A 21,003-nucleotide genomic window follows, 5' to 3' on the forward strand; every position below is an offset into this window, starting at 1 on the left:
ACCAGTGGATGCAAGACCTCTCTCTCCCTCTCCCTCTCCCTCTCTCTCTCTCTCTCTGCCTCTCCTTCTCTCTCTGTGTAACTCTGACCTTCAAATAAATAAATAAATCTTTAAAAACAACAACAACAAAAACCCAGGGCTCCCGGCTCCCAGTCCTGTGACCCTGGGTGGGCAGGAGTCTGGGATGTGTCGGAAGACCTCGGCAGTGCTAAGCACCCCACTGTCGCCGTGTGACGGGGAGAAAAGGCAGCTCACAAAACCTAGTGTGGGCCGGTGCCACATTCTGTCCTGGTTGCCCCTCTTCCAGGCCAGCTCTCTGCTGTGGCCCGGGAGTGCAGTGGAGGATGGCCCAAGTGCTTGGGTCCTGCACCCCATGGGAGACCAGGAGAAGCACCTGGCTCCTGCCATCGGATCAGCGTGGTGTGCCGGCCACAGTGTGCCGGCCGTGGCGGCCATTGGAGGGTGAACCAATGGCAAAAGGAATACCTTCCTCTCTGTCTCTCACTGTCCACTCTGCCTGTCAAAAAACAAACAAACAAACAAACAAAAAAAACCAAAAAAACCAAAAACCTAGTGTGGCATTAACAGCCAACTTGGGATGAGCACTTCCTCTTGGCAGGTAATTCATTAAGCCCTTTATAAACATGATACAATGGATATAACATTTACAATGTGTACAACATATACTTTATATAATGAGTTCTTTGGAGCCTTGTCAAATCCTCAAAAGGATTCCATGAAGCTAATACAGCTACTAAACCCACTTTATGGATGTAAAAACTGAGACCCAGAGACTCTAAGCAAATGGTTCTTAGTCCCAAAGGTGGGACTCACACCCTGGTCAGATCTCCAGGCTCTGCTGCTCCCCCATCCCCACAGCGCCTCGTGACTGAACACCACCACGTGCTTCTCACGTTTGAGAACAACAGCACGGGTCGTGTGTTTGGTGCTAAGGCCCCGCTGGAGACGCCAGCATTGCCTGGTTCGAGCCCAGGCTCTTCTGCTTTCGATCCAGTGTCCTGCTAATGCGCACGCTGGGGAACAGAAGCAAAGGCCCGAGGACTTGCGTCTCTGCCAGCCACGCGGGAGACCCAGATGGAGCTCTGGGCTCCTGGTCTCAGCCTGGCCCAGCCCTGGCTGTTGTGGGCATCTGGGGAGTGAAATAGCAGGGGGCCGGAAGACCTCTGTCTCTGTGTCTCTCAGGTGAAATGAAAATAAATGAAAAAAAAAAAAAAAAAGAAAACAATAGCTGTTGCTGGTAGTAACACCAGGAACTTGTGAGTAAGCACTGAGAAGACAGGCAGGACTCAGCGAAGGGCTGGGTGTGTGCGGATCCCTAGAGCTGAGAAGACCTCCTCACAGCAAGCCCAGCCCTGGCCGCTGGGTGAAAGGTGGCGGCCCCTGCCGGGTTATGCAAGCTCCTGTCCACCTGCTGACTCCTGGTCTGCAGCGTGCGGCTGGAGCAGGTCTGGAAGATTCGGTCTGGGCTCCGGAGGTCTCCTTTGAGTCAGGCTGACCAAGAAAGGCCTCAGCCAGCCCTTCCTTCCCAGCCTACTGGGGCCAGCTGGGCCCAGGGACCTTCCTAGAAATGGGACTTTTGCTTGTGCTTTGGGAAGTCCCTGTGGCCCCCTCTCGGCTTTGCTTGACCCGGCCCAGAAGGAACGCGAGCAGATTCCAGTTCCTAAGCGGCTCTGCACTGTGCACTTTCCCCTCGGAACTTATGTAACTGCGGCGAAGGTGTCATTATCTCCAGCAAGCAGGTCAGGGCACTGAAAGAACACGAGGTTAATCATTGCCTTGAAGTGATAGGGCCAAGGAGTGGCAGGGCTGGGCCTGAACCCAGGTCACCCCTAGGCTGGAGGAAGGCCCTGGAAGCCGTGTGTTCCTGGAGCACTCCGAGGTCCACGTGGCAGGTGGGGAAGGGAAAGGTGAGGGCGCTGAATTCCGGAACCTACTGGGAAGGCCAAGGTCGTGCGGGGGCTGGCCTGGAGTTATCACATCGTCCTGCTTAACGCCATTCAGCTCCCCGCTGCCTTCAGGATAAAGCAGAGTCCGCCTTGTGGGACTGGGCTGCCCACCTCTCTAGCCCTGCCCAGCCACGCCCCCTGCGGATCCTGGGCCCCTGCGTTCTCTCCTGCCATGGGCCGACTCAGACTGCCCTCACCCAGCCGACGTCTAGCCATTCTTCAGGCTTGGGCTTCCTCGGGGAAGCCTGCCCTGACCACCCACACCAGGTGCGGCCTTCTCGGTGTGCCCACTGCTCCCAGAAGTCCTGCCTCCTCTCTCCCCAGCAGGTGCATCACGGCTTAGGCCACATCTGCAAGCCACTCACTACGGCCCCAGGCCCAGGGCCCTGTGCATGAAAGCGAACAGATGAGGCAAATGAATGAAACGCTTGGCAGATTTGGGGCGGGAGGCAGACAGGAGGTGCGAGTGAGGAGGCTGCTGGGAGCTGACCAGCAGGTTAGACAGTGATACGAGGGCAGGGCCAGCTCTGACGCCGGGAACACAGGACTTTGCCCTGTCAGCGATTCGCAGTCTGCTCTGGGCACGCTACAGCCAAGGCCTGGGTTAAGAGGGGAAAAGCCATCCACAGGCCTCTGCCCACCACATAAACGGGTCGAACACACTGTCGCGTTTCAGCCTGGGAATCTGGCCTAACTTTGCAATGCAGGGCCAGCCGTGCTTGGAGCTGGGTTTTCACACACACTGGAGAGTAAAGTCTGCACGACGACCCCAGAAAGTGGGGACTGCTGGGGGCCCTCATTGAACAGACGGGGAAACTGAGGCTAGAGAGATGGAGCAACACAAGTCATGCCAATCTCTGCCAAATACAACTCTGTATTGCCCCTCACTCAGAGGTGTAGACTGTCTACACATGTGCTGTCCAATATGGTAGTCATTAGCCATGCGTGACTGTTTAAAATTTTTTTGACAGGCAGAGTTAGACAGTGAGGGAGAGAGAGAGACAGAGAGAAAGGTCTTTCTTCTGTTGGTTCACCCCCCAAGTGGCCGCTACGGCCGGCGCACAGAAAGTTACACAGGGAGTCAGTGGCAGAGATGGAAGCCAAAACCTGGTCTCCTATCTAAAGATAGCTGATTCGTGGGAGCGATGCTCTGACCCATTTAACCGTGGCTGACATCCACCATATATAATAAGCTATAGCAAATAAATGACAAAAAGATGACCACCCCAGTTAAAAACGGACAAAGGACATGGATAGGCGATTTATCGAAGAAATTCAAACCACCAAAAAATACGAAAAGATGCAATGCAAGTCCTGCAGGGCAGTATTTCTTTACGGATTCTCTTGGTCCAGCAGGGTGGTGGGGACATCAGTGCGTGTAGCCTTCCAGAAGGCAGCTCTCTCAAGAGCGAATATGCAAATGCTCTGACTCAGTAATCCCAGGCTGGGACCCCGCACCGGCTGACTCCAGACCTCGTGTTCTGAACCATGACTACCCCGTGTGAGCAATGGCCAGGCTTGGGTTGGAAAGGGCAGATCAACGGGCAGGCCTGTGCACTGGGCAGTGGGAGGCAGACCGCCGTGGGCGGGCTCTTTGGAGCCTTTATCTTCTCGTGGGACGGGCTCAGCCGTTAGCGTGGAGCCTGGCCCATATCGATTTGCCCTCGGTCAGCTGCTTCGGTGGCTCAGCTGCCATTCCTGCTCACCAAATCACTGGAGGCCAGTCCCTGGTGACTCAGCAGCGCCCGCCCTTGGCAAGCAGGCCTGGGAAGGCGGCTTGGCGGGACACTGCTGTGTGAGGCAGGCTGTGCGAGTGTCAGGTGACTGGGAGAGAGGGCCAGCCGGGAGCTGTCCTCAGTTTCCCCTTTTTTTCTCTATTTCTTTCCTGCCCTCCTGGTCCTTTTCTCTTCCTTGCAATGAATGCCAGCTGTGCCCCAGGTGTTGTGTGGGGGCCCTGAGGAGATGGGGCAGGAGGCCAGGCCCTCATTTTCTCTGCACACAGATGTTTAATAAATTGGGGGCACACAGCAGGGAGTGGGCGTTGCACCTGCCAGTGGAGGGTGGAGGTGCTTCACTGAAAGCCAGACGTTTTCCAGGGGCTCCTGGTAGGCAGGGATGGGCCTGGGACCTCTGGACAGCATGGCTGTGGGGCCCTGAATGTTAGCCTAAGACCCTTGGGTTCTACTTGGGGTAACAGAGATGCAAGGAAGGGCTTTGTTTATAATGTCCTCTTAGTCACATATTGTTCAGTTACAGGACAAATTCATCCTATTACAAAAACCAAATTGGGGGGTCAGCATTGTGACTCAGTGGGTTAAACTGTTACCCGCAATGCTGGTGTCCCATGTGTGCTGGCTCGAGACTTGGCTGCTCCACTTCCAATCCAGCTCCCAGTTAATGTGCCTGGGAAAGCAGAAGATGGCCCAAGCGCTCGGGCCCCCGCACCCATGTGGGAGACCCAGATGGTCCTGGCTTCAGCCTGGCCCATTCCTGGTCATTACAGCCATTTGGGAAGTGAACCAGCAGACAGGCGATCTCTCCCTCTTACCCCTTCTCTCTGTCACTTTGCCTTTGAAATAATCAATTTAAAAAATCTTTAAAAAAGCCCACATTAATACCCAAGACTAGTCACTCAGATAAAGTGAGCGTTTCCCTCGGGGCATCTTGGCAGATGGAAACCTCGGGAAGAGTCTGGGGTGCGTCCTCCCGGGCTGTCATCATTTCTCCTCCTGTACACCCTGCTGTGTGACCGCAGTGGCTGTCTCCTGCCTCCTCCTCAGCAGCTGTACGGCCCCCGCACTGCCTCCTCCCTTCACCGGACAAACACCAACCCCACTGTGCGCCAGGCGCTGTTCCTGGTGCCCAGGATGGAGCAGAGGACAAAACCCGTCGCTTGCCCTCAAGGCCTCCCTCTCCCCAGGGCTGTAAGCAGGCCGCTCCCGATACCTTCCTGGAACACACCATGGGGCAGGACCATCTTGTTCCTGTACCTTTGCACACACGTGGGTGTTTATTTATTTATTTATTTGAAATTCAGAGTTACACACAGAGAGAGAGAGATTGATTCCATCTGGTGGTTCACTCCCCAAATGCCCACAACAGCTGGGCAGGGCTAAACTGAAGCCAGGAGCCTGAAGCTCAGTCCGCATCTCCCACATGGTGGCAGGGATCCGAGCACTCTGGCCATCCCCCGGTGTGCATTAGCAGGAAGCTGGAATCACACGCGGAGCTGGCACTCAGGCCTAGGCACCGACACGCATGTGGCCGTCTCACGTGGTGTCTTAGCTGCTGCGTCAAACACTCACCCCAGCTCTCAAGATTTTCTGCACCGAAATAAACGTCTCTGTCAATCCCACGTCCCATTGACTTGTTGATGTCCCCTGTGACATCCATGCATCCCTCACGCACTCCTGTGACAACCACGTATGGAGCGTGGGCCGTCCCTGGATGGGACATGGGAACCCCTGGGGGGGGGGTCTGACCTGGGGCAGCTCCTGCTCCCGGGGGAGGCAGAGCTAAGCAGCAGCGTCTCAGGTTTGTCCTGGGACAGGTGAGGGTGAGGATCTCTAACGTGCTCCTACTTTCTCCAGCTGTGATCCCGCCCTGGGGGCTAGAGTCTGTTTTTGCTCTTGTTTTTTGCTAAGATTGATTTATGTATTTGAAAGGCAGACCGAGAGAGAGAGAGAGAGAGAGAGAGCGCTTCCATCTGCTAGTTCACTCCAAAGCCAGGAGCCGGAACTCAGTCTGGGTCTCCCACATGGATGGCGAGGGCTCCGGTACTTGGGCCGTCTTCCACCGACTTCCTAAGTGCGTCACCAGGTAGCTGGATAGGAAGTGGCGCAGCCAGGACTCGAACCAGCAGCTCTGCTCTGCTACGGGGTGGCACCAGTGACGTGGCAAGTGGCGGCCAGTGGCTGCAGTCACGGGGCCTCCCTTCGTTCCCGCATTCCTTCCTCACCCCACGTCCAGTGCTTACACTTGCTTCCCTCCCAGCCTCTTCCCTCTCTTGGCCATCAATCAAATTCAAAACGCGGGGGATATTCAAAGGCCCGAAGTCCTCCCTGGGTTCTTTAGCTCCGACCACAACTTTGCGCAACCATGACCTTGGCTCAGCCTGTTCTGCCGGCACCCCCTCTCTGAAAGGTGTCCCCTTCTCCTCTCATCGCTGGGTCCCTGCTCTGAGCCACCGGTGCCTCCTCACCTGTCTGCTGCTGATGTGGGCCCCTGACAATCAATCCATTGTCCACACCGGAGCTTTGATTGTCACAATGTCACCGCCCTGCTGACAACCTCCAACAGCCTCCCTTTGGGCTTAGAATAAGATCTGAGTTCCTCCCAGGACCCCGGAGCCAATCATTCTCCCTCACCCCCCCTCCCCCTTCCTTCTCCAGACCACTGGTCTGAAATGAAATGTTTGGTATTCGGTTCCTTGTATGCATGGTGGGGCCTCAGGGAAGTAGGCCAGGCCAGGCTCTCTCAGGAACCCTGTGCGGGGGGGTGGGGATGGCCTGGAGCTCCGGGCTGACCACGCACTCAGAGGCCCATGTCCCGCCAGGCCTGCGCCCTTCCCAGGCACTGCCTCTTGAAGCCCTTGCAACATTCTGGAAAGGTTGATATTCTTCCTTCCACCTTACAGGTAAAGCAACCGTGGCTCAGAGATGGACGCGTTTAGGGAATACCCTTCAAGATGCCTTTCCATGCGTGCGAAACTACTCGCGAGTTGTGCGTGACGCAGGCGGTCAAGCACATGTCAACCAAAGTGCAAACCCAGTTCTGTTGGTTCCAGGGCGAGTGGTCCTGGCCGTACCACACTGAGTCCCTTCCCCACTGCCCAGCCACGACTTCTCTGGGTGTCCTGAACCAAGGCCACGGTGCCAACACTCAGCAGAGCTAGGTTCCTACCACAGGCAGCATCCGGCCACCTGGGAAATGAGGGGAGGGGAACTTCCTGGGTTGCCAGCCCTTAGGCTGCAAGGGAGATAAATATCCCAAAGGAGCTAAGCCTGGCAGCAAGGCCCACCCTACTTCCTGTTGCAGTGCCCTGGGGTTACTCTGGGCCACAGCCCAGGAGCCAGGCAGGCCTGGGGACGTGCTTGGATGGCTCCCTGCTCCTGGGGCCAGGCAGCCCTACAGGCTCTTCCCTGCGGTACAGGCCTGGCCGGGATTAACGTGGGGAACTCAGTGAGCGCAGGGCAGCTCGGCCATCTGAGCCTGATTCAAACCCTCTAGACCTCAACCTCTGCGTCCGTACAATGGGACCCAGAGCAGTGAGTGCTGAGCTGGTACTCTGTTTTCTCCAATCTGGCGGTGTTTCTAAGGTAGGACAGACAGTGACACAGCTAGGAGGCGGGAGGGCCAGAAGTGGGGGCCCCGGCACCCATCCAGACTCCACTCCCCTCCCCATGTCTGCACCCCTCCCACACCTAGCCTCATGCTGAGGTCCCCCTGCCTGGACCCTCACTGCAGGCCCCCCCCCCCCACGTGTTTTCCATTTTCTTCCTCTCCGCGTTACCTGAAGCCAGAACTTTTTTTAGAAAACGGAAAGAAAAAGGACAGGAAGCTAATCTGATCTGGTCCATATGGAGCTCAGGGAGTTGGAGGCCAGATCCGGCCAGATCCAGGCCCTGCGAGCTTTCCAGCCGCTCTCAGATGGCCACCAGGCAGGGGCGCAGGCCACGAGGCCTCTGCCCGGCCCAGGGCTCGCATCTTGCAGGGCCTCCTCCGGTCACTTTGGAGCCCTTCCCCGGGGCCTCCCGTGAGCTCCCCCCTACCGCTGTGCGCCCCCCCTACCCCTGTGCGTCCCTGTCTGCCCCTCCGCCCTCCTGAGCACCGCGCGGCTTCCCAGATTTCCAGCAGGGCCCAGGGTGGGTGGCCCCAAATATCTGGGGACGATGAACGGGGCGCAAAACGCGGGGGGCCGGCAGGTCTCGGCCCCCCAGCGAGGCCAGCCGCAGCTCGGCGAAGCCTTAACAGGCCTTCGGGAACTGCTGGGGGAGACGGAAGTTGGCTCAGTCACCACGCTGTGCGACGCGCGGCTCCAAGCCGCCCCCTCCCCAGTTGAGACGCGGAGTGGGGGGGTCGAGGGGCCGGCTTGGGCCTGCGGCCGCCTCTCTGGACATCACTTTTCTGAGGAAGGGGCCTCTCGGGCCTCGGAGTTCAAGGCGCTCAGGGCTGGCGGGACCCTGGCTCCCACGTCCTTTCTCTTCGTCATTGTTTCTTCTCGCCCCGCTCGCGCGCCCCTCGCCGGCCCGCCAGCGCCGGCTCCCCGCCCCGCGACCTCCCGCAGCCTTCCCTGGGCTGCTCCGCCTGCCCCTCGGCTCCGCCCCGCCTGAGGAGGTGGGCCCGGCCGCGCGGCGCACCAATCCGAGGGCCCCGCGCCGCCTCGGCCTCCCGGAGACGGGTCCGCCCCTACGCAGCCACCCGCCAATCGCGCTCCGCGGCCGGGCCACCCAATCGCGGGCGGGCTGGGCCGCCGGCGCCCCGCCCCTGCCGCGCTCGGCGGCGGCTCGGCGGGTGGCCGCGCAGGGGCCTGGGCATTCTCCGAGCGGCGCGGTGCGGCGCGGCGTCCGGTTGGGGCGGCCGCCTCAGGGGCGCGGGCCGGCGGCGTTGCTGCTCGCGGGGTGCTGGTCTGAGGCGGCGGGCGAGGCAGGCGCCACCGGCCGGGCCGGAGGGCGCTTGGGCTCCGCCGGGGCCCGCAGTGCGGGTCCCAGGACCGAGCCGGAGGCGGCGGCGCCCCCCGGTGCCTGCCCAGAGGAGGTCCGCAGCCGGACGTTGGGGTCCGCAGCGTTCCCGACGCGCCTCCCGGAGAGGCCCCCAGGGCTCCCGGCCGCCCCCCGGGGGTGCCCGCAGCCTCCCCCCCGCCTCACCTGCGCAGGCCGCGGGGCACCCAGGTGCGGGGGCGTGTGCGCGGAGAGGGCGCCTCCCCCGGCCGCCAGCGGGGCGGGGGCGGGGCCGGGGCCGGGGCCGCACCGGTCCTCCCGCTGCCCTCAGTCTCACCGGCCCGGCCGCGCGGCGTGAGCTCCTCGGGGACCGCGGCTCGGGATGCTGCCCGCCCGCGCGGCCCCTGCCTCGCCGCCCGCCCCGCCTGCCCTCGCCTCCGGGGCCGTGCCCCGCCGTTTACATGCCGGTGAAGCCCCCGGCCGCGCCGAGCCCCGCCGAGCCCCGGCGCCCCGAGGCTGAAGCCAGCCGGCCCGCGAACTGGACTCGGATCGCCGTCCGCTCGGCCGCCCCCGCCACCGTCGGGGCGGGATCCGGCGCTGGTGTTTTGAGGAGGGGGTGTGGTGTAGGGAAAGGAATCCTGGGGATTTCTGGAGCCCCCCTTTTTTGGCCTTCGGGGCTTCAGACTCAGGGAACTCGCTCATGGCTTTCTTGATGAAGAAGAAGAAATTCAAATTCCAAACCACGTTCACCCTGGAGGAGCTGACGGCGGTCCCTTTCGTCAACGGGGTTCTTTTCTGCAAGGTCCGGCTGCTGGATGGCGGGGATTTCGTCAGCTTGTCGTCCAGGTAGGCGCCGGGGCTGCCTGCCCGCAGGGGAGGGGGGAGCGCGATGTGGCCGCCTGATAAGTGTGGAAAGCCCCCCCCCCCTCCTTGGGGCCGGGAGAGTTGGGGGATTAGTTGTGTCTGGGGCAGGTTTGCACAAGGCAAGACTGGGCCTGAGCAGGGCGCCAGGCACTTGGCTGCAGGTGACCAGCCGGCTGCTGGGGCTGGGGGTTCCTTCAGCCCCCAGGTAGGGGTCTGGCGTGCAGCCCACGGTGGGCTTGCTCACAGAGCTGGTGGGACTGTGCCTGAGCCGGGAGGGAGGGGTGTTTGGTGCTGCCTCGCAGGCCGGCTGGCCACTTCGGGTGCTCTGCGACTTAGAGCCCAGGCCAGCCACAGGTTCCCGGCTGGCGGCTGGGAAAGCCAGGTTCTCTGCACTCCCTGGCCAGGCTGCAGGGAGGTGGCTGTGGGCTGGCCCACCCAGACCCCTGGGAGCCGCTGTCCTCTTTGGGCTGGAGCTGGACTGCTTTGCATTGCAAAGGCCATTGTCAGCGAGGCTGGAGGCTGCTGCCGGAGGCTTGGCAGAGTTGAGTTTTGTGTTCACTGCCATCCTACAGGTCCAGCTGCCCAGCTCACAGCAGAGTGCGGCTGCCCCTCGCTGCCTGGGCCCACCGGGGGTCACAGGGCCCTCCTGGCCTGTCTGGAGGGCACCTGGGGCTTGAGTCCCGGCTCTGTCACTCTCTGGTTCTGGAAAGTGGGGCTGTTACCAGGTGTGCCTGGCACAGAGCTGAGAAGTTTCAGTAGCCAGAGTGCCGTGTGAGGCCTGGCTGGCCGCCGTGTGGGCCCTTTGGCTGGAGCTGCCCCAGTGATGTGAGATGGGCATGCATGTGGCAGGTGGGGGAACTGAGGCCCAGAACGAGGGCGTGGCTTGGCAGGAGGCCGTCGTCAACCGAGCCTGGCCCGTTGGATGACCGCGGTGGCTGAACGGGGAAGGAAGGAGCGGGCCGCACAGCCTGGCCCAGGGAGGGCTGTCCTGTGGGCACCTTTCCTGTGCACCGGCTCTGGTTCTGCTGGGAACGGCTCGTCTGAGGAACTTGCACAGGGCTGCCCTTTGCAGTGGGGGCGGTATCTGTCCTCGGATGCCTGTGGTCTGTGGCTGCCCACACAGGGACCTCGGGGCCTGGCTGGGTGACTTTGGATGAGCCGCCTCGTCTCCCTTGATGGTACAGCGATGACGGGTGCTGGCTCCCTGCTGGGCCAGCAGCTCTCAACCCCTCAGCTGCATCCTGGAGCAGAGGTAGAGGTGGGAGGCCACGAGAGTCCTGTTCCTACGGGGATGGACACTGAGGCCCGGAGAGGGAGCGATTTGCCAGGATTCAGACTCAGGATGTGCTTCCAACCAGGGTGTTGTCTCCGAGCCTCAGTGGCCTCTTCTGTGAAATGGGGAGGTCCTCCCCGCCTGGGGGCTGTGAGGAGAGGGAGCAGCGCATATCCATGCATACCCAGCATCAGCTGCAGCAGAGGGTCCACCCCCCCAGCTCCTCCCGGTCTTGGGGTGGTCAGCAGGGGGCCCGTGTGTGAGCTGGGGGCGAAAACAGAGTCTCGATCCCACCAAGGACTTGATGGCGGAGGTCCTCCCTCCCAGTCCCTGGGGCGTTGTCACCTGTCAGTCTTTCCATCGCCCTGAACCTGCCCCCGCATCTGGGAAAGTCTGGGAAGTTCCGGATCTGGGTTCACTGGGTCTGGATTTCACCTCCATTTTCCTGTCTTCCCTCCTGGCAAGGAGCCTTGGGTTCCCGAAACCCGCTGAGGCCGAGCGGCCTTTCCTGGATGAAACCCAAGTGGGGCTGGGGACGGGGAGAAGCTGGCGTTGGCTGCCCTCAGGCTGGGCACCTGCTGCTGCTGGGCAGATGTGGCCGGAGAGCGGAAAGAGTGGAGCCAGATCAGAGTGGCTGAGGCTTTGGCTCTGAGGTGGGGATTCCTGGGTTCCCTCTCCCACCCTGGTCTGCAGCTAGGGCCTCAGCCCAGGCCCCATTGTTTGCAAGCTGGGGTAGGGTCTGGGCTGCCTGGATCTGATTAGACCCTGGGCCCAGACCCAGATCGGTAGCATCTCCCCCCTAGCCCCAGAGAGCCCTCAGGTGGCCCAGAGGCCTGGCGCTGGCGCATGTAGGCTGTGCCAGAGTGAGGCAGGCCCCAGGCCCCACCCCTGCAGCGCCCGCCCTCCTTGCTGGAGTGTTTCCCTGGGTGTTGGGTGCCATGGCAACAGCTGGGTACACAGCTCCACCTGACCCAGTTTGAGCAGGTAGAACAGGTGGTACGTCCGGCTTCTGAGGCCTCCCGAGAGACGGTCACCCTCGCGGTCACTGTCCTGAGCGCCTGTGCTGGGTGTTTAACAGATGGCATCTCTGTTAATCCTCTCGGCCTCCCAAAGAGACACTGAGGCCACGAGGCGGAGCTGCACACCGCAGGTCACTGGGTGGTGATGGACAACCAGGAAAATACTGCTTTTGTCATGATGGGTTAAACTGCTCCTGTGTGCACCTGCGTGCAGGAAGTTGAGCCCCTGAGGTGCACCGTCAGCTCCGCCCTGCAGCCTCCCTGTGAGCTGAGGGCGTAGTCCCCATTTTACAGAAGAGGGCAGATGGGGCCGGTGCCTCAGCTGGGTGTAGCACAGCTGTGCTTTGACTGTGGGCAGGTCCGGCTCCAAAGCTCTGTCTGGCCTTGGTGGCAGTGGGCTAGAAGCAGACCACCAGGTGGAGGGGTTGGGGGCTGGGTACGGGCTGGCACAGGGGCACGCTGGGCATTTGCCAAGGTCTCCGCCCAGAGGCCTCCCAGGCAGGCGAATGCGAATGGCACCTGGGTCCCGGGAGGGATGCCGAGGTCGCAGCCAAGTCTGCTGCGTGCAGAAGCAGCGAGCCAGGCGTAGGCTTCCAGCCCTGAGCCAACTTGTCCAAGGCGGCCTGCAGGCACGAAGAATCCCAAACATCCCGAGTGGACCCTGCTCCCGCTGGCACCAGTCCTGTGGCCTGCCCTGTGCACGTGGCTGGCCGTGTCTGGGCTGGAAGCACCAGGAGGCGCTGACCCGGCTCACTGTAGGGCCTCACTGAAGGAGAAAGGTGGGAAGTGTCCCCTCAGCCAGTGCGTGGGGCAGCAGGCCTGGGGCAGAGGAGGTTTGCCAGGGCCACTTTGTGGGAGGAGCTAATGCGCAGCAGGGCAGATTCTAGACTGGCCCCAAACTCCTGCCCCTCTGCCTCAGTACCCCTGTTTGCACAAGGGAGGGGGGCTGAGCCACGAGGGCTCAGGTTATCAGGAGTAGCTGACTTGGAGAGGCCTCTACCCAGTCTGTTCTTGGGCAGCTTTTTTTTTTTTTTTTTTAAGGTTAACTTATTTATTTGAAAGGCAGTGATGGGGGGAGGGGTGGGGAGGAGCGAGAGAGTGAGAGAGAGATCTTCCATTCACTGTTTCATTCCCCAGATGGCCACAACAGCCAGGTCTGGGCCATACCAAAGCCAGGAGCCTAGAACTCCATCTGGGTCTCCATGAATGGCAGGGGCCCTGGCGTTTGGGCCATTGTACGCTGCTTTCCCAGGAGCATTAGCAGGGAGCTGAATCAGTTTGGCACCCTGGTATGGGATACCCATGTCACAAGTGGCGGCTTAACTCCCTGAGCCACCACACTGGCCCCAGCTTTGAGCCTGCAGTTGGCTCTCCACGGGGCTGTTACCTGGGCTAGCTGTTGGCGAGCTGCTCGTTGCACAGGTGCTTCCCACCTTCCGTGGGCTCAGCCTGGTGCCGACCCAGATGGGATGGATGTTTGGGATTCTTTGAGCGTGAAGGAGGCCTGGGATGGGTCAGCTCTGCAGCTGGAGGCCCTGTGCCCAAGCCTGGTCCCTGGGGAGGCAAGCCTGCTGGATCTTTGCTTACACACACTGCGTGCTTGGCCAGCACTCTGCTCCCAGTCCCAGCCCCGCCTCCTTGGAAAAGGCTGTGGAATGCCACTTGCATCCACCGCCCTGCAAAGCCTGCTCGGGGGCCCAGCTTGGTGTGGAGCTGCGGGAGGGCACGTGGAAACAGACAGTGGTTCCATCCCCGGGGGCTGAGGGAACAAGGGGTTGTGCAGGTGCACGGGGTCCCCCAAGGTGAGCAGGGTGTCCACTTGGCCTTCCAGAGCAGGGACTCTGGACGCTGAGGAAGCCGGTAGGACCAGGTCCCTGGTGCGCTGCTGTTCAGCACGCTGGGCCTGGGCCTGCAGAGGTGAATGGGACCAGACAGCCTACCCCATGGCCCTCCCAGCTGGGGCGTCCTGGAAACCTCGAGCCGGGCAGAGCCTGGCAGAGGACGGGGAGGCACTCCGTGTGGTCGTCCGTCTGCTTTCTTGACGCGTGTTGACTGAGCACCCGCCCAGGCTGGGCAGCACTGCCCTGGGACAGGGCACATCATCACGAGAGGGGGGCTTCCCCAGGGAAGGGAAGCCTTGGAGGCCCGGGGCAGGGAGTTGCCCTGGAAGATTGGGAAGAGCCTTTGGTGTCAAGGCTCCTGGTCCAGGCCAGGGAGGAGTGGAGTCCACGAAGTTTGCCTGATAGGATGGTGGCTGTCAGTTGCAAGGGGCCCGACCCGTGCACAGTGAGGGACAGCTGGAGTTGGCTGGGCGAGCAGTGCTGGCCTGGCCTGGCCTGGCTGGGCAGGAGGAGGCAGAGGGAGGAGAACTGACAGACTGGAGAGAGGGTCTGCAGGTAGAGTGGCAGGTGAAGGCCCGGCCCCTTGCCTGGTGCTTGGAACGTGCCAGAAGATGGACGTGCGGTTGGTGCACGGTGGCCGAATGCAGCCAGGCTTCTGTTGATCCACCCAGTGCTCCAGTAGCTTTTGGTTGCATGAAAATCCACTCTGGTTTCTCTCACATTGGAAGCTCTGAAGCAGTGCTGTGGGGCAGCCACCTCCTGGCGTGTGCCGCCTGCCTGCTCAGGCTCCTCCCAGCCCCGGCACGGCCCTGGCTTCCTGGCATGCTCTGGCCTCCTGCGTGTTACTTGGTCCAGCCTGGTCCCCAGGGCCCCCGCGTGTTGGTTTTCACTGGGCAGGCACAACAGGTTGAGCCGTCTGTGGCTAGAAGTCCCGCTGGCAGGAGGAGTGGGCAGGGCCAGGCTAGTAGGCCTCAGAGGCCAGCCTGGCAGAGAGACTGTGGCAGCAGGCCAGCTGCTGGTGGCCTTGGTGAGGCCTGAAGCTGCCCAGCCTGTGCCTGGCCTTGGGTTTGCTCTTGGGTCCTGCCTTTGCTGCCAGCTGGCCACACCATTGGCAGGTGCCACCCTGCCACGTGCCTGGCAGCCTAGCAGCTGCCCTGACTTGAGTTGATCTCACTCTGTGACGCCAGGGCCGTCCCTTGAGGCCTGTTCCTTGCCTGGAGCTGTGTGCTGGGAGCCACTGTAGCCAGGGCTTCGCAGCAGCTGCCGGCTGCATGCCTGCAGGCCCTGCTTGGGGACCCTGAGCGACACTGAGGCCTGCTGTGCAGTACCAGGGAGTCCTTGCTGTCATTCATGGGGCCCTGCCTGGGTGTTGATGGCTGCTGGCCAGTCTGCTCCTGGGCTTGGGAGTCTGGTGCCCCACACGATGACCTTGCTGCTGCTTTCCTGCTGCTAGGAACCAGCAGTAAGATCCGCGGCAGCCAGGTTAGACTCCTCATCTCAGCAGGTCCCAGTAGAGAGCCACAGAAAGGGTTAAGCAGGGGAGAAACACCAGATGTGCTTAGAAGGATACCTGGAAGCAACCAGGGGTAGGGGGCGCGGGGGGTGCTCCTTAGTGTGCCTCTCGCCTGGAAAGTGCTTTGGGGTGCAGAGACGCCAGACCTGAGCCCAGCTCTGCTCGGGGACCTGTCAGCCACCCCTTGGCCTGTGGGCTCTGTGGGGCCTGGCCGTGGTGTCTCCCCAGGGCTGTGCAGCAGACCCCGGGTCTGGGCTCAGCGTCTTTCCGCGACCAGGGCTTGGAAGTTCTCGCACACAGGCTCAGCACTGCCCGGCCTCTGCCCAGCCCAGACGTCGACAGGAGGAGGCCAGCCCTTGGCCCGGCTCGTTTCCATGGGGGAGGAAGCAGCTCCAAGAGGGGACTTCTGCCCGTTTGCTTGCTGCCTTGCTGCCCCGCCACACCCGGGGAGACATTCCATCCGCCGTGCCTCTGCCGCTCGGCGCCTGTGTGTTGGGCAGGGACTTAGCCCGCAGCCTCGGTGCTCTCAGGAGGATGTGGGGAGATGGGTAAGGTAGTGTCTGTCCACTGGCCAGCGCGGCCCCTGGCACGCAGTGGACACTGTAGAACACGGTCTGTCCTCCCGTCTCTGGGCTGAGTCAAGGCCGGGGGCCAGATGATGATGTCACTTGCCCCAGGGGGCCAGGACACGGAGTGCTGCCCAGAGGAGGTCCTTCCTTTTCTGGGCTCTCTTTGTCCTCACAGGGAGGGGAGCCGGCGAGGAGCACACCTGGGTCTGAGCTCAGTGCCCAGTGGGGTCAGCCTGCCTGCTTGCCCCATTCGCTGCAACCTGCCCTGTAGCGGGTGTGTGGCTGCTTACCAGTGAGAACCAAGTGCGGCCGCCGGTTGGGGCTGGGCTGACAGAGGCCTCAAGGGGGGGAAGGGCCCCTGCCCGGCCAGCTCTTGGACCTGCCGTGGCAGACAGAGGACAGCTCCCCTCAGAGGGGGAGGATCCCAGCTTCCAGACCACTGGCGGGCAGGGTGCCCCTTGGTGGGCAGGAGGCTTTGGCTCTCCTGGCCCTTGCCGCGGCCTCTGCCACCCCTCACCGCTCTGGTCTTCGTGCCTCTGCTCCTGCAGTCGCTGCTTCCTCTGCTCCCACCCCCTTTTTCTCCACCTGCTGAACCCCTGCTCCTCCAGGAAGCCTCCCCTGGCCCCTTTCGGCCTTGTCAGCCCTGTGGGCCCTTCCTAGACAGGAGCGGCTCCATTGCATCTTCCGGCTCAGGCCTGGGGCTTCCTGCTGTGAGTTGGTGCTGGTGCTGCCCCGGGCCTGGGACTCTTCTCCCCTGGCTCTGACCCAGTGTGAGTGTGGGTGTGGGACTGTGTGACGGCCACCGCCAGCTGCAGGGCCCATCCGCTCCCCCCTCCCCCGCCCCGTGGCTGAGTTGTCAGCCCGTGTCAGGAGCAGCCCTCGCTTGCACCCTGGACAGCTGGGTGCCCCTGTGGGCTCAGAGGCTGCAATTGAGAGGGATCTGGGGACTCTGAAGGCGTGGGTTGGGTGGACCCCTCTGCAGGGAGAAGGGATGCTCCCAGCAGGGTAGAAGCTGGAGCCTGACTCCGAGTCCTGTTTGGCTCTGACAACTGCTCAGTTCTGTGACAGTGGGCAAGGAACTTGCCTTCGCAGCCTCAGCCTCCTCTTCCATAAAATGGGGCTCCCGCGAGGGGAGGAGGGCGAGCGGCCGAGCCTAGGAGCAGGGAGCTGAGAACATGGAGCGTGAGAGAGGAGCTGTGCGGCCTGGCGCTCGGGGAGGGCGGAAGTCTGGGTGCTCTTCACACGCCAGGTGCCCTGCCTCCCACTGCTTCCTGTGTGAGCAGAGGTGGGGGCAACACACACCTGTGTCTCCTGCTCCACCCAGGCTCCCCCACCCCCAGTCACTCTGTGACAGTGTCCTGGGTACTTTGTGTGGCCTGGGCTGGGCTTCGGGATTCAGTCCCTGCCCCCACAGGACCCCCTGCTGTGGGGGAGCCACAGGAGCCCAGTCAGTGCTATGGTGACAGCCCCTGAGTGGTGGGGAAAGGCAGCCACAGCAGAGCGGGGCCAGGGGGTGGGGGTGCAGGGAGGGGCTTGTGTATCCTGAGGGTGGGAACTGTGGAGAGGTGTGGAGCTCAGATCTGTTTCAGAACCAGCAAGGCAGTGATGGGCTTGGCTGCTGGCCCCCAGCTAGCAGGAGAGAGAGCAGGGGGCTGCCCGCCTCTGGGATCACGGATTGGCTCAGACCTGAACTCGACGCGAGCTCTGCGGTGGAGCACCCACAGGCCGCTGGACTGAGCCGGGGCTGGGCCACAGCCAGGGGGATGCTCTCCATATCCAGGGAAACGCTTTGGGGAGGGGGCAGCGTGGGGTTGTCCTGTGAGGAGAGGCTGTACCTGGAGGGAGTCGGGGCCTCTGTGCATCTGCCCCCTGGCGGCTGGTGTCGTGTGGGGGTGTCCTCCCCAGGAGCCTGCGCGCCGTGCAGGTCTGTGTGCCGGGAAGAAGCCTGGAGACGGCACTGTGCTGGTGGTGCTGGACGGGGTGACAGTCCTCCTGACAAAGGGTACCTCTCTGGGTGCCTGGGAGCCCAGGAGAGGCCTTGGGTGCTTTCCTGGGACTTTCTGCCGAGGGACCCTGAAGGGGCCTGGCCCCAGGAGCACCGCTCTTGTTTTCAGGGCCAAAGCTCCTCTCAGCAGCTCCTGTCCGCTCGGGCTGGCAGTTTCCCTCCTGCCTCTGTGGCCCGTCGTGGGGCCCTGGCTGTGGGGCTTGGCAGTGCAGAGGGAGGAAGGCTCCTGCGGCTGGCTGACCGGGATCTCTAGCCTTGCTTCCCTCCTCTGTGAAATGGGGTCATGCGCTTCCCCATGGTGCTTGAATGAGATGGGCGCGTGCCTGTCGTAGCCCCTGGTGTGGACGGCGTGTGCACTCGGGGCTGGCGGTGGTCACTGTGCGTCCAGGGCGGTGACTGGAGGGACGGATGAGAGGAAAGAGGCACGTGCGTCCCTTCTTCCCTGCGTTGTTTCTCTTCTCTGTACCCCGGCTTCGCCCGTCTAGCAAATCTCTGTGAGTGGAGCCTGGCCATGGCCCTGACCTGGGACCATGGAGAGAAGTGCAGCGCATGGCTCAGGGAGGGCCATCCCCACTCAGCTGGCCCTCGCCCTCACCCTCTCTCTGGGTGGGCCTTGGGCTCACATGCCCCACTGCAGCTCCAGGAGCAGGCCTGAGGGCTGCAGCACCCTCTGGGGGGTGTGACAGCTGAAGAGGACTCCCACGGCACAGCTGGGCCTGGGTGAGGATGTCCATACCCGTGCTGGACACAGGCAAGACCAAGGCCTGGCCAACTGGAGGTAACCCCAGGGTCCTGCTCGGGCCCCGCTCATAATAAACACTCAGTGAACTCGTGTGGATTGGCCCAGGGCTGATCCATGAGTCTGCAGAGAATCAGGTGTCCGGGGAGGACATGGAGACCAGTGGGTCAGGGCCTTGTGGTCCTGGGAATTTCTGGACCTTCCTCCTGTGGTTGGAGTCCTGGGAGCTGCTGAAGCCAGCTGGAAAAACGGGTCCGAGGGTGTGCCGTGCTGTGAGGAAAAGTTACCACCATCCAACTCAGAGGTCCACGATGCTGTGTGGACCAGTAGGAACACAGAGAGATGCAGGCAGTGATGGCGGTGAGCCCCGGCCCCTGGACTCTGCAGAGGGTGAGACCCAGCCACGGCCGGGGCACCCCTTCTCTGGGGGAGGTGCCAGGGCTGAGGGCGGGGCTGTGAAAGGCACTCACTGAGTCACGGCACACTCAGTAAGCGCCTGCTGTGTGCCTGGTGCCGCCCCTGGGGAACAGCAGTGAGCGGAGCAGCAGCGCTGTGTCCGAAGAGCCTTACTCTGTGCTCACCGTGCGTACTGGAGTCCCAGGCCCAAGAGAGGAAGGTGCAGCGTGTAGGGGGGCTGGGGGCTGGGGGTCCCGAGGGCGGGGCATCCTCCTGACTCGAATCCAGCCATTCGTGGAGCTGGACTGGGATGGGGATCCTCCTTCCTCCGGCCTTCCTCCTGTGAATCAAACACCACCCGGCATGAGTCAGCCAGGAGAGGCCCGGACATGCCTGGGCTGTCTGCCAGCCCACCTCCCTGGACGTTCCAACCAGGTTCAAGGCCTGATCCACGGTCCTGGATCCAGGGAGGGGAAAGGGGGCCTGGGCCAGGGGCTCTGCGCGCCTGGCCTCCTGCTGGACCACCTGCCTTGGAGCGGAGCAGAACTTAAAGCCCCGCCCCCTCCCTCCCCCATGTACTTCTGAAGGTCTAGTTCCCATCCCCCTTTCGCTGTGAGTGCCAGGCTCTGTAGCATCCTGAGAGACAGGGACAGGGCAGTGACTGACTCAGAGTAGCCAGTGGGTAGCAGAGTGTGGCCTTGAACCCCGGTCTGTGCGTGAGCTGCCCTGCTGGGCACTGCTGGGCACTACTGGGCGCAGGAAGGGAAGTCCCCTGAGCAGAGTGGGCCCTGCAGCCCTGCGTGTGTTTGCAGTCGTGGGTCCTGAGAGAGGAGGTTGCTGCCACAGCCCAGCCTCACACCCACTGTGTCTTCTTGCTTTGAATTTCTGTGGCCTCTGGCCAGCTTGGGCCTCAGTTTCCTTACCTGTGACGTGGGGGTGATGGTGGGCAGCTCCCAGGGTTGGGCTGTGCATCACAGGGGGTCACGTAGGTGACACTCTTGGCACCTGATGGCGTGCATACGTAGCAGGTGCTCTGGAGGTGGGAAGCTGACCTTGGGGATGTCGTGGGAGGGGGTTGCTTGCTGGGGGACATTTTTCCCACTTCTCCCCCGACTCTGGATTGACCTAACTTGGTCCCTGACACCGGCGAGTTTGGGTGAGTTTGGCCCCATGCTCAAGCCTGGCCTCGAAGCTGCCGCCTCAGTGAGTTGGGACTTACTGTGAGGCATCAGTCACCAGGGCCACTGGCCCGTGACGCATGAACACCACGATCCCCTGAGAACGCTGTGCCATCCTGGCAGTTCCCAGGGATCCTGCCGGGTGGGGCCCGGGAGTGAGACCACCCTCGCCTCCCGTGTGAACTGCGGCACATGTGGGACTCCCTGAGCATCAGTTTCCTGATCTGTGAAGTGGAAACAGGAAGTGAATGTTTTGGGAATCACCAGGCGCGTGGGAGTGTGCCGGGGAAGCAGGAGCCGGGCTGGGCTGCCCTGGGTGGCGGGGCCCCTCTGCTCGGGTGCTTGGCTTTGGCCGAGCCAGCAAGGGGCCCCCGCTGTCACTGAGTCGCTCTCGGGGCTGTGCCTGGGAGGAGCCTGAGCTGCCTTCAGAAAGCAGAGCAGAGCAGCCGTGCCCGTGTCTGTGAAACCGGGGCACAGGCGCCGCCCGTTCTGGGGTGTTTGGAAGGTTCTTTCAAGGTTACGTGGCTGGTGAGGGCAGGATCCAAGCCCAGGTGTGTTAACTCCAGAGCTTCCCCCAGCAAGCCCGAGTGACTGGGCTGACCTCCCCACCCTCCCATCTCAGAGGTTCCAAAGCCCTGGCCAGCTGTCCCCTCTGCTTGCTTGGGCACTGGCTGACACCAGTCCCTGTGCCCGGCCCCCTGGCCAGTACCTGGGCCACTCCAGGCTCTCACTGCTGCGGCGGCCACTTGGAGAGCTCAAGCATCGGTCACCCAGTGGCTTGTCTTCTAGGAACTTCTTGCTGCCTCATCGTGGGAGGAGGGGTGGGCCTGCCACAGCTGGAACGAGCCGCTTCCCCTGCACGTAGCCCTGAACTCCTGGCCGCGCCAGACGCTGCTGGGCTGCCACGTTGGCTCTTCCGCCCCAGCCCCTGGCTGGGCGCCTTGGCAGGTCCCTGGGGCGGCCCCTCCCGGGCGGCTGCA

The 21,003-nt window shown here is 62.3% G+C and overlaps 1 protein-coding gene across 1 annotated transcript in view; it reads left to right on the plus strand.

Moving 5' to 3' along the window:
* Nucleotides 1-9,007: 9,007 nt before the first annotated feature.
* Nucleotides 9,008-21,003, plus strand: part of EEIG1 (estrogen-induced osteoclastogenesis regulator 1) — a 31,110-nt gene continuing 19,114 nt past the window's right edge. Inside the window, exon 1 of the mRNA XM_062207484.1 lies at nt 9,008-9,472. Within this exon, the coding sequence (XP_062063468.1) occupies nt 9,327-9,472 (146 nt within the window). The 5' untranslated portion in view covers nt 9,008-9,326. The remainder of the gene's footprint in view (nt 9,473-21,003) is intronic.

Source organism: Lepus europaeus, chromosome 12 (genome assembly GCF_033115175.1).
Source record: "Lepus europaeus isolate LE1 chromosome 12, mLepTim1.pri, whole genome shotgun sequence".
Lineage (NCBI taxonomy): Eukaryota > Metazoa > Chordata > Mammalia > Lagomorpha > Leporidae > Lepus > Lepus europaeus.